Consider the following 12,855-nt stretch of genomic DNA (forward strand, 5'->3'; position numbering starts at 1 on the left):
CGCCTAATTACTGATTGGAAAAGTTTCCTTTTTTTATTCCGATTTTGCCCTTTGGTTGTCGTGGACTCTTCTACTTACGCTCCCTTGGGGTGCGTGTATTGCACTGATAATAAACGCGTATTCGGTAAAATTAGTTGTTTTGTATGGAGTACGCCGTATTTGTTAGGAACATCGTATGTATAGAGATGGCCAACGTGGCGGGTTGGGTGGGTCGTGGGTGTGTTTGGCGGGTCGTGATCGGAGATAACTGATACACGACGTCACGATCCGCTTTAGTTAAACTAGGGTGGGTCGAGTCGTGGGTTGTGTCCGGAAAAATGGACACAGTACATGATGGGTCGTGGGTTACGTGGGTCGTGAGTCGAGATGCGTTGTGCGTATCGGGTGGGTTTGGTGGGTTACGACAGATGCGATCCGATGGGTCAGGTGGGTTTGGACGATTATTAAAGCGTTAAAAGTTACAAATTATGTATGAACTTAAATTAATTAATTTTTATGTTATTTACACTCACATAAATATGGTTAATGTATATTAACACAGTAAAATTAGAATTTATTAGCATTTTAAACATACCAAATTGTATAATTAGGATGGGTTTGGTGGGTTGAGTTCAGGTTGGGTTGGGTGGGTCCGGTGTGTCATGGTGGTTTGTGTCGGGTCCGATGGGGTGGGTCGAAATGGGTTGTGTTGAAAAATTTGGACCCACGCCACATCAAACTAATATCCAGGTTGGCGGGTTGGGTTGTGTTATGGGTCATAATTGGGTCTGACCCACGTGACCCACTATAGGTTGTGTCAAGCCCGACCTACTGGTCATCTCTAACCGTCCGTAGATGATATCTTGAAATAGTTTTTCTTTTGACTAGATCAGTTGATAAAGCAATGTTGATCAACACGAGTCTGATTAGGGCTCGAGAAAAAATGTCATGAGCCTTACTAAGGCTCAAGAAATAATGTCAAGGTTTGGGTAGAACATTTCGACCTGACGTGGGTCGAAAATTCCAAACTTTGGGCATTTCTAATGTAGTAAAAGATGACTTCATGTCATTTAGGCCTTAAGCCCAAAACTCAATCCGCCTAGGCCCAATTTCACAATTTTAGCGAGTATAATATAAATTTCTCGGTTTAATTTGTAACTGTCTTATTCAAGTTCGTACACTTTAAAACAGAATTGTAGAAACCAAAAGTTATTTTAACAAATATGATAATATAGGAATCACATAAACTTAAAATGATGTGAAGTTTTTATTCCATGAAGATATTCTTTCTCTTTTCTTGAGGTGAAAGGTGATGTAATTTGTACCCAAAAATTCAAGAATCAACAATTCATGATTCGCTTCACATTTTAGTTTTCATTTTCATATTCTTGTTGGTAATTGGTATACGTAAGTGCATATATCATATATTTGTGCATCAAATATACCATATTATATATGACCTTTTAAGGAAAACCCCACAACAAGTAATATATTTATTCATGACAAATGTAATTATGTTGGTCAAAATTAATCTAATCTTAATAATTTTTTAAATGCTAAAATCTAATGTAAAAAATTGGTTGCAACAGAAACATGGCGGCAATCCCCCCAACAAGGGTAATATAATTAAGGCTTTTATGTAATTGTCATGCAATTATTGTCATTTGACTTATTTTTGAAGCACAAAAATCATTTCTATCTTTCTTGGCATGCAATTCCTCCTCTACCCAATTGGAGTTGTCTAATTTGACCAACTATACATTCTTCAAAGTATAATGAATTAGTAGATAGCTTCTCAAATCCTTATGAGCAATGCTAAGTTATAGATATGGTCTTATCTGCCCGGTCTATTCACCTGATTTTCACCTTTTTTATGAACTTATTTTATTTGAACTTATCTGAATTTATTTTAGTTATAAACTGATTGATCAACCCTTATTTTTGTTGAACTTGTCTTATTTAAACTTATTTGAACTGTGCTGAACTTATTTTTTCTTAAATAAGTGAAAATAAGCTTAAACTATAAGGACCTAAATGCATGGTTTAATATGAGGTGTCAGGTGTATGATGTGGTATCCTAAATCAGACGTGCCTCGCTATATGCAAGAATCCTCATTTATATAATTTTAAATAAACATTATTGTGATACATCTATAGAGAATCTTCACCGTACAAAATACAAACTCCTTAAAAAGGCATAAATAACTTTAAAGAAAATAACACATCCGAGTTTCCATTTTACGGGTTTTGTTTTTAAGGTGAATATAAGCCCAAAAAAGTTCCAAGTGTATGGAATTTATTATGTATTGTTTCATTGTTTGGTACATACTTTAATGGTGTGGAATATATGTAGCAGATTGTGTTTGATGGGCTAAAGATTGGTTTATTATTTATCTAGGTATCTTATATTGGACCATATATGGTGTGTTTGTTGCTTTGTTGTAGCATAGTCCAGCAGGAAAAAGTAAGAATACCTCTTTTGATGATAAGAGTTTTGGCATAAAAGTTGATGTGATTGATTAGCTCTTCAACCTCTTTAAGCTTTTCATAAGATTTCACATCTTTTGCCACACTTAAATATTCATCACTTCAAAATTCCCTATATCATTTAATTTGAGATTTCCCTAAGTATTTCTTAGTTTATTTTAGTGGGAGTTGTCCTGTTTTAAGAACATATTTAGGCCCTATTTTGTTACAAGTTGTTACACTTCGTAATCGTAGTTGTTAGTCGATTCTATTAGCTAGTTTGATTAACATTTTGCATTAGCTAGTTTGGCTAGCTGCATGGTTTGATTAACATATTGCATTACCTAATTTGGTTAGATGGCTTGATTAATATATTGCATTACCTAGTTTCACTTGATGGTTCAATTAACATATTGCATTAGTTACTTTGACTAACTAGTTGTATTTAATTGTCTGTGTAAAAGTGTTTGATAAATAATTATTTCAGTTATAAAATAACCAAAAAGCTCCCCATACGAACTTTTTCTAAAAGAAGGTACCCAAAAACCTCTTTTAAACAACGTATAATTAACCAAACACCTAAAACAACTTTTTGAAATACAACAAGCTAATTTACATCAAAAAGCTTAGGGGTGACAAGTTCATTAACCAATGATATTTTGTACTATATACACAAAAATATGTTACAAATACACAAAATATAGGATTATCACTTAGTTAGCTTGAAATATCAACAAAAGAGATGGAAGAAAGATAACAAAGTCAAGATCATCAATACTAATGCAACAAATTTCCTATATTTCTAAGTTCCCATTTCCTTGTTCATCAACCCTTTGATAGGGAGAGTTCACTTTACAAGACCGAAAGAGTTTCCACCTTAAAACCATATGACAATAAATGAAGTACCGCTAGCCTTGTTAAAAAGTTTACTATCTCTTCTTTTTATCAATATGGCACACACACAATGTGATGTTTTGTGGGTTAGATCTTAACATTAACCCATGATATATTTTGTACTGTATATACCACAAAATCATGTTACAAATACACAAAACATAAGTTCATTCATCATTTGGTTAGCTTGAAAAATCAACAAAAATAAAATAAAAATGGAAGAAGAATGGGTACTTGGTACTTGGTACTTGGCGAATGCGGTTAGGTACAGAATGGGTGCTTGATACCGGTGCAACTCGTCATATTTGTTCTAGCAAGGAGATGTTCAAGGAGTACGAAAAAGTTTCTGAAGGAGAATGTGTCTTCATGGGCAACTCAAGCACTGTGAGTGTTCTTGGCAAAGGAAAGGTTTTTCTGAAATTAACTTCCGGAAAAACCATTGCTTTGCAAAATGTCTTACATGTACCTGATATTCGCAGAAACCTCATTTCTGGTGCATTATTGAACAAAGCTGGCATCAAATTAACTTTTGAATCTGATAAACTTGTACTCACCAGAAATGGGGATTTTGTGGGAAAGGGATTTTGTAATGGGGGTTTGTTTGTGCTTGATGTTGTTTCTGATAATAAAACTCCTACTGCTTCTGTTTATATTGCTGAGTCTGTTTCTTTATGGCATTCTAGACTAGGTCATGTGAATGTTGCATCTGTTAAACGACTTAAACAACTTAGTTTAATTCCTGACTTTAGCAATACTTCTTTCGATAAGTGTGAAGTATGTGTGGAGGCTAAACACCCTAAGAAAGCGTTTAACAAAAGTGTATCTCGTACTTCTTCTTTACTTGAGTTAGTTCATAGTGACTTAGGTGACTTTAAGAATTCAATGAGTAGAGGAGGTAAGCATTACTATATTACTTTTGTTGATGATTTTTCCCGATTTACTAAGGTTTATTTGTTGAGTACTAAAGATGAGGCTGAAGAAAAGTTTCTTATCTATAAGGCTGAAGTTGAAAACCAATTAAACCTTAAGATTAAAAGGCTGAGATCAGATAGAGGTGGAGAGTATGATAGCAATCCCCTTAAGAAATTTTGTGAAACTAATGGTATTATTCATGAGACTACAGCTCCTTATACCCCCGAACAAAATGGAATAGCTGAGCGGAAAAATAGAACCCTTAAGGATATGATGAATGCTATGCTTATTAGTTCGGGTATGCCTACTAACATGTGGGGTGAGGCCATTCTTTCTGCTTGCTATGTGCTTAATCGTGTTCCCCATAAAAAACTAGATAAAACCCCTTTTGAGCTATGGAGAGGTTTTAAACCAAACCTGAGTTACCTTAAAGTGTGGGGGTGTCTAGGAAAAATAGGACTTCCTGATTTCCAAAGGAGTAAGATTGGGCCTAAGACTGTTGATGGGATTTTTATTGGTTATGCTTCTAACAGTGCTGCATATAGACTCATTCTTAAGGATGCATCTGGTTTTGGTCCAATTCGTGAGTCAAGGGATGTTGAATTTTTTGAGCATATTTTTCCTATGAAATTGAATGTGCAAGCAAGTTTACCTGTTCCATCTCCATCTTCTTCTGTTGTGCATCATGACATTGCATCATCTAATGTAGAACCCAGAAGGAGTAAGAGAGCTAGAACTGAGTCTAGTTTTGGTCCTGATTTCATAACTGCATTTCTTATTGAAAATGAGTTTCTGAATGAGCATGAGATAGATGCATTTATTTTAGAAGAAAATCCTAGGACCTATGGGGAGGCTATGAGGTCTGTTGACTCTAGTTTCTGGTTAGAGGCCATAAATAGTGAGATAGAGTCTATCATGAGTAACAATACTTGGGTTTTGACTGAACTTCCTAGGGGTTGTAAAGCTTTAGGAAGTAAGTGGATTTTTACAAAGAAAGAGGATACTAATGGAAATTTGATCAAGTTTAAAGCTAGATTAGTAGTTGGTGGTCATCATCAAAAGAAAGGTCTAGATTTCTTTGATACCTATTCTCCTGTGACAAAGGTTGCAACCATTAGAGCTTTAATTGCACTTGCATCTATTCATGATCTTATTGTGCATCAAATGGATGTGAAAACTGCTTTTTTGAATGGTGATTTGAAAGAGGAGATTTACATGAAGCAACCAGAGGGATGTATTGCTCCTGGACAGGAAAACAAGGTATGTAAACTCATTAGATCGCTATACGGTCTAAAACAAGCACCTAAGCAATGGTATGACAAGTTTCATCAAACTATTATTTCTGATGGTTTTTGTGTTAATGATTCTGATGCTTGTGTGTATTCTAAACTTGACAAGTTTGGTTGTGTGATCATATGTCTATATGTGGATGATATGTTAATTTTTGGAACCAATATAGATGTTGTTAATGCAACTAAGGCCTTCTTAAATTCTTGTTTTGAAATGAAGGATTTGGGAGAGGCGGATGTTATTCTTGGCATAAAAATTATTAGAACTTCATATGGGCTGTCTTTAAACCAATCTCATTATGTTGAGAAAATTTTAAAGAAATTTAATCAATTTGATTGTACACCTGCGAAAACCCCATATGATTCTAATATTACTTTGAAGAAAAATAAAGGTGATAGTGTGTCTCAGGAACAATATGCCAAGATCATTGGAAGTGTGATGTTTTTAATGAATTATACTAGACCAGATATTGCATATGCTGTTAGTAGATTGAGTAGGTATACTCATAGTCCTAATCGTGATCATTGGAATGCTTTAATAAGACTATTGAGGTACTTGAAAGGCACTATCAATTGGGGTTTGCACTATCATAGGACACCATGTGTTTTAGAAGGATATTGCGATGCTAATTGGGTGTCAGATAATGATGAGATTCATTCTACTAGTGGCTATGTTTTCACTCTTGCTAGTGGTGCTATTTCTTGGAAATCATCTAAACAAACTTGTATTGCTAAATCTACAATGGAATCTGAGTTTATTGCTTTAGAATTGGCAGGTCAAGAAGCCGAGTGGCTAAGGAGCCTGCTAGCTGACATACCATTGTGGGGGAAGCCAACTCCATCAGTGTCCATGCATTGTGACTCACAAGCTGCAATTGGGGTAGCGAACAATCAATCCTATAATGGAAAAAGGAGGCACATTCGCGTGAGGCATGCAATTGTTAGAGATCTGATCAGAAATAATGTGATATCACTTGAGTATGTAAAGTCGGAGAGGAATATTGCAGATCCTCTCACCAAAGGCCTTTGTAAGAAAATGGTGCATGAGTCAGCACAAGGAATGGGTTTAAAGCCTATTGAGGAGTGAATTGTGATGGATACCCATCTTGGAGAAATCTAAGTTCAATGGGTCAAACTAAGTCACAAAAGAACTCACGTTTTGTATACTACTGCCATTCCTATTAATAAAGTGATGTAGTATTTTGTCTTACTATCAAATGAGTAAGGATGAGCCAAAGCTCTTAATAAGTTCATAGCCTATTGAGGTGGTTTATGACAGTATAAACCTGATGAACTTACCTATGTGAATGTGGGGGCTACGCCCAACCCCCTATGAGGTCCCTTGGCTTAGGACCTCTAGAGCGTTCATGAAATACCAGGAACTTGTGGGGCACTGACTATTAAAGTTCGCGAGAACACTACTTGTTTTGAGAAAAGTTTGGTGCGCTGTTGTGTTACTACAATCCCCATGCAGGGTTCAAGGATAAATCCACCTTATATGGCTGTATGACATACTAGTATGCACTAGGTATCAATTCAAGTCCACAAGACATTGATACTTGCAAAACTAAGTATCCCTTGCCCAGAACATCTTGCATTACCAAAGCCGTTCTTCTTTTGAATCATGTGGGGGAATGTTGGAGTTTGTTCCTCCAAAAAAGGAATGCTTCAAAAGAATGAAAACCCAATTGTCCCACATTGATAAAAAACCCACATACTACCTTCTTTATATATTGCACTACCCTTTAATCATTTGTTTAAGAGTGCTTGAGAGTGGCATGGGTGGTCACAACACACACACGCGCGCGCGCGCCGGGCCGGGCTCGGGCTCGGGCGAGGGCCTTGGGCCTTGGGCCTTGGGCCTTGGGCCTTGGGCCTTGGGCCTTGGGCCTTGGGCCTTGGGCCTTGGGCCTTGGGCCTTGGGCCTTGGTACTTGGTACTTGGTACTTGGTACTTGGTACTTGGTACTTGGCGGTTCGCGGGCGTGGGGTGGGTTTTGTGGACCGGGTTATTCTTTTTGGTCAAGAGCAGTTTGATTAAGTCGGGAGACTTAATCAACCCACTAACTCTGGAAACTGCTCCATTAACCCCACTAGCCGTTTTATGACTGTTGGAGTTCCCCATTACTCCAGTAACTGCTCCACTAGCCGTTTATGGCTGTTACAGTTTCCCAAAAACTCTCTATAAATTCATCATCCTTTTCCACAGAAAAGACACAGAAAATTGAGTTCTTCTCCTCTTCTCCGAAATAAAAACACAAAACCTCCGTTGTTCTGGGCATTGCTTAAGGGTGTTCTCAATCTAGTTCTTCGTCGTACACCGAAGGATTGGAGTCGTGTATCCCTGGGGGTCGGTTGCTACGAGTCCGCGTGTACTTAGCGGGGCAAATTCGACTTTAGGGCAGTGATTGGTGTCACGCCACGACATTGTTACAGATAAGCTTGTTCTAATTATTGTTCTTATTAGTCATAGTTCCTACAAGGTATACAGGAGATGTGTGGCATTGAGTGAGGTATGGTTGTAAGTGAGGATTCCTTAACAACTCTGCAGCCTGTTAATGACAAAGAAAAATGTGTAATCTTTATCAGATAATGATCATAAGTTATGCTACTTTGAACTGTATTCATGCTAGACAAAGGGTTAAATTCTGTTAATTACCATGATAAATGTGTAATCTTTATCAGATAATGATCATAAGTTATGTTACTTAATTTGGACTGTAATCAACTAATCATGCTAGACACGGGTACTTGAGGTGAAATGAAGAGTCAGAGTCATGTAAGTCAAGGGTTCCTTAACAACTCTTCAGTCTGTTATACATCAGTTAAATTCTGTTAATTACCATGATAAATGTGTAATCTTTATCAGTTAATGATCATAAGTTATGTTACTTTGGACTGTATTTATGCTAGACACGGGTACTTGAGGTGAAATGAAGAGTCGGAGTAAAATTGGGACTGGGTCAAAGGGCTTTAGCCCGACCCAACCCATAACAAATTCTAGCTTAGCCCAGCCCGCACGGCCCGTAAAACTTCAACCCGGCCCGTTGAACAGGTCTACTCATAAGGTAGATAAAGGATTCCTTAACAACTCTACAGCCTATTAGTCATCAGTTAAATTCTGTCAATTACCATGATAAATATGTAATCTTTATCAGATTAATGATCATAAGTTATGTTACTCAGATTGTGTATGCATGCTAGTGGCTTAACAACTCTGTAGCCTGTTAGATATCAATTAAATTCTGTTATTGACCAAGAAAAATGTGTAATCTTTTATCAGATAATGATCATAAGTTATGTTACTCGAACTGTTGCATGTATGCTAGTTTCTAGACACGGGTACTTGAGGTAAAACAAAAAGTCAATGTAACGTAAAACATCAGTTAAATTCTGTTAATTACCAAGAAAAATGTGTAATCTTTATCATATAATGATCAGAAGTTATGTTACTCGAACTGTTGTATACTTGTATGCATGCTAGTTTCTAGACACGGGTATTTGAGGTGAAATAAAAAGTAAATATAATGTAAAACATCAGTTAAATTCTGTTAATTACCAAAAAAAATGTGTAATCTTTATCAGATAATGATCAGTATTCAATAAGGATTCCTACTTACTGTTGGTCTGTGTTCTGGGTTTTTCCTCAACATGGTCTTGATCAAACGTTTCCTGCATATTAGCAATCAAACCAACCTGAATTTATCAGTAAAATAATCTGCAAAAATGGATCATTTAGTTCATTTTGATTGAGATAATGTTGAATTTTATGTCAACTTACAAAGTAGGAGAATAAGAAGTTGGTAGTGGGGAGATAGTAGACCGGTTTATCTTGTTCACTAGCGCGGCCATATCCTGAGATAAGTTCAGTTAAGTTCAGATAATATAAGTTCAAAAAAAATAATTTTTTTTCAGACATTTTCCAACACAAATATGTTTATTTCAAACAAAATAAGTTTTTATCAGAGAAAATAAGTTCAGTTAAGTTCATATAAGTTCATATAATATAAGTTCAGTCAAAATAAGTCGAATAGAACGGAGCCTGAAAGTACAAAGTGCATGAATAATAACAGTAAGCAGATTTAAGTGCAGATTACCGGTGCCCTGAATGCAGGTTGATGTGCTGCTATTTCAAACATGCAACAGCCTGTAAACATTGCCAAATACACACTTAAAATCGAGTTAATCAGGATTAATCAAGCTAATCATCTGTTAAGTATATAATGATTTCCCACCTAAGGACCATATATCAGACTTGTAACCATAGGGCAATTCTGCAAGAAGTTCAGGACACATGTAGTTTGGACTGCCTACCATCTGTTTCAATAATCAGTTTAATCAGTTAAATTCAGTTTAATCAGTTGAAAATACAAAAATGTTTGCAGGAAGAAAATTTAGAGTATGAGATGATACCGGGAATTTATCAGTTTAATCAGTTGAAATACAAAAACGTTTGCAGGAAGAAAATTTAGAGTATGAGATGATACCGAGAATGCAAGATCATCTTTGCTTAATAGTTTTGCTAGGCCAAAATCACCTGAATTTCAGAATATAATGTCAGAAAAACAACTCAAAATCAGTAACATGTTACATTTTCTAAGAAGTCATTAAGGCTACGTTTGGTAGGACGTAAAACATTTCACACTGAAAATGTTTTACACCCAACCAAACGGAGCCAAACTGTTTGTTACAGCGCGTCTCACCTAGCCTTATATCATGATCCTTGGTAAGAAAAATGTTGGAACACTGAAAATGAAATGTAACAGAAATTAGTTCAGAAAAAAAAGGGTGTTAATTAGGTTATTAATACTAATATCGAATTATCCTTTAATATGAAATCAAGAACTGAATTATCAACCTTAATATCCCTGTGTAAAACGCGGTTGGAATGAAGGTAATCCAAGGCTAAGAGGAGTTGAGATAGCCATTTGCAGAGTTTCTGTTGAAAATTACAGCACAATAGTTCAGTAAATATTTGGTTTTGTTTGGGTGTTTTTTTTACCTCTTCCTAGACTGATCAAAAGGCGGGCCGGGCTGGGACCATGAAAATCTTCCCATTGTGTCGGGCCGGGTCAAGACTTGGGTCGATTTTATGTGCCCAAAACCCACTAGTTCGGGCCAAAAGTAGTGGCCTTTTCGGGCCATTTGAGCCGGGCCATGTTTATAACAAAAATGTAGTTTTACGTTGCCCAAAACCCGCATTTTTTTAAAAAAGACCGGGATAGAATTCTGCCAAAAACCCGCTAATTTCGGGCCCGGCCCATGTTGATCATCTCTACCTCTACCCATCACCTTAGATTTGTTAACATTTTTTTTACCTCCTCTGGAAAATATGTTCCTCTTGACTTCTTTATCATCTCAGTCCTGAAACATTCACCAGTTTGAACTTAGTTTTTCGAGCCAAACATAAAAACATTGTACAAGTATTTTTATGTTATAAAATTATATGATCAGAAAAAAATGCATCTGAAACTTACATGTCACCTCCTTCACAATAGCTTGTCACAATGCACACATAACTCTCCTGTATGAAAAATCACAAAATTTCATCTGAAAACCGCGTAATTTTACATTAAACAAAACATTAATTAATTTAAGGACCTGTTCTTCTGAACTGAACTGAGCTAAACTGAACTAACATTGATCACAGGATTTCAGGCCAATTAAAACAAGCCATTTTGGTTTTTAAAAAATTACCTTTTCAACCCATGCATCCTTGTATTCCACCACATAAGGGTTATTCAACTTTGCAATCAGGCTCATCTACAGAAAAGTTGATAAAAAAAACCCAGAAATTTTCAGTCAAAAAAACACAGAAATTTTCAGTAAATCATGTATGAGTTGCTTAATTCAAGATTAATTCAAGATTAATTAACCTCTTGGTGCGCTGTACGCTTGAATCTCTCAGTCTGTTTAGCTAATTTGATCTTCTTCAATACATATCTGCAAATCCAAGAACATAATCCATAATCAAAATCCTTTTTTAAAACAATAAAACATGAATTTTATATTAAAAAAACCAAAAAAACAGAGAAATTTTGTACTTACTTTTTCTTGGTGTCAAATTTATTAAGAACAAGATATGCAGTACCAAAAGCTCCTCTACCAATTTGCTCCAATATTTCATATTGTTCCATCTTTGATACAATTACTCCATCAACATGATCATTTACATTGATCTCCATTATTATTGCTCAGATTCTTCAGAAATTAAACTCTTCAAATTGTCAGAACAAAAGAGGTTTTAACATCATTATATTCACAACCTTGTATTATAAGGCTTCTTGTAATCATAATTCATCAATATGAATTTAGAATATATATATATACCCTTGTTACAATTTTAACTTTATAAGTAAAGAAAATTTGATTCAAAATTTTGAAAAAAAAGAAACAAAAAAATAAAAAAAGTCACAGTGAATATGTGGGTGGAGCTAAGGGAGTTAATGATTTGTTTCATGAGAGAAACATGAGTAGAAAAAAGAGTGCATTACAAATATATATGATTAATAATTTAATATAGGAGAGAATAGTACCTAGCAAAAAAACACTATTAGTACTAATTAAAATCGTGCTAAAAATAGAGGATATTCGATACTAGTATTAATTGAGAGCACGCTGAAATAAGTAAAAAATATACTTAACTTACATTAGTTAAAGGAAGAGTGATATGATTCTGCTCGGTTAAACCGACTTCACGCAAAATCTGCGTGTTAATTTAGAGTTGGACTGACCTAAACTAAACGATTTGATCAAACGGACCAAACAGTAAACCAAAAAGATGCATAATAATGTAATTAATTAAGGGACTAATTATGATTAGAGAAAAGGGGAGTGAGGGTTGATTTGAAGCAAAAGCAAAGAATGGAATAGTGTTTGAGCAAAAAAGGAGGTGTGGCAAATGTTAAAGGTGTGTGACAAAAGGTTAAAATAAGGTAAAGAGGAGAAGCTTTGCTTGCATACTCAGATACATATATTGAGGGATAATTATCATTATACCTCTCTTGTGGTTGGAGTGTCATCATCCCTCAACAGAATTTCTTTTATTTGGAGAATACTAGCAATTTTTATTTTTGATTTAATGATATTCCTTTTGGTTGAATAAAGTTATATAGAGGAGGATATATATCGAGTTTTGTGAGTTTAGTTTAGTACAAGTTATTTTTTGATAAAGATTTGTGCTGGATTGAAAAAGAGGTCAATATTTGACTACTCTGTATAATCAAATGAATCACACGGAAATCAAATTCATTACGACTGCAACATATCTATAGACCATATTGTTGAAGAGGGTTGTGAATCACGGCGATATAAAA

General features: G+C 35.4%; 1 protein-coding gene across 5 annotated transcripts; it reads right to left on the reverse strand.

Moving 5' to 3' along the window:
* Positions 1 to 7,507: 7,507 nt before the first annotated feature.
* LOC110801829 (serine/threonine-protein kinase Nek6) lies at positions 7,508 to 12,620 on the reverse strand. 5 transcript variants are annotated; one of them, XM_056827742.1, is made up of 14 exons: positions 12,189 to 12,618; positions 11,588 to 11,740; positions 11,416 to 11,482; positions 11,237 to 11,302; positions 11,017 to 11,063; positions 10,858 to 10,903; positions 10,398 to 10,478; positions 10,243 to 10,285; positions 10,027 to 10,076; positions 9,775 to 9,856; positions 9,637 to 9,686; positions 9,321 to 9,394; positions 9,160 to 9,211; positions 7,508 to 8,091 (listed from the first exon to the last, which is right to left on the reverse strand). In XM_056827742.1, exons 2-14 carry the CDS (start codon positions 11,722 to 11,724, stop codon positions 7,987 to 7,989), a joined length of 900 nt encoding a protein of 299 aa, XP_056683720.1. In that variant the 5' UTR covers positions 11,725 to 11,740; positions 12,189 to 12,618; the 3' UTR covers positions 7,508 to 7,986. The 5 variants fall into 5 exon arrangements, 3 of the variants coding, with proteins under 3 accessions (XP_056683720.1, XP_021862931.2, XP_056683721.1); XM_022007239.2 differs by having other exon boundaries at positions 7,510 to 8,091; positions 11,588 to 11,756; positions 12,189 to 12,617; XR_008919993.1 differs by having other exon boundaries at positions 8,055 to 8,091; positions 9,160 to 9,235; positions 11,588 to 11,756.
* Positions 12,621 to 12,855: the final 235 nt, after the last annotated feature.

The sequence above is a fragment of the Spinacia oleracea genome, chromosome 4, assembly GCF_020520425.1.
Source record: "Spinacia oleracea cultivar Varoflay chromosome 4, BTI_SOV_V1, whole genome shotgun sequence".
Classification (NCBI taxonomy): domain Eukaryota; kingdom Viridiplantae; phylum Streptophyta; class Magnoliopsida; order Caryophyllales; family Amaranthaceae; genus Spinacia; species Spinacia oleracea.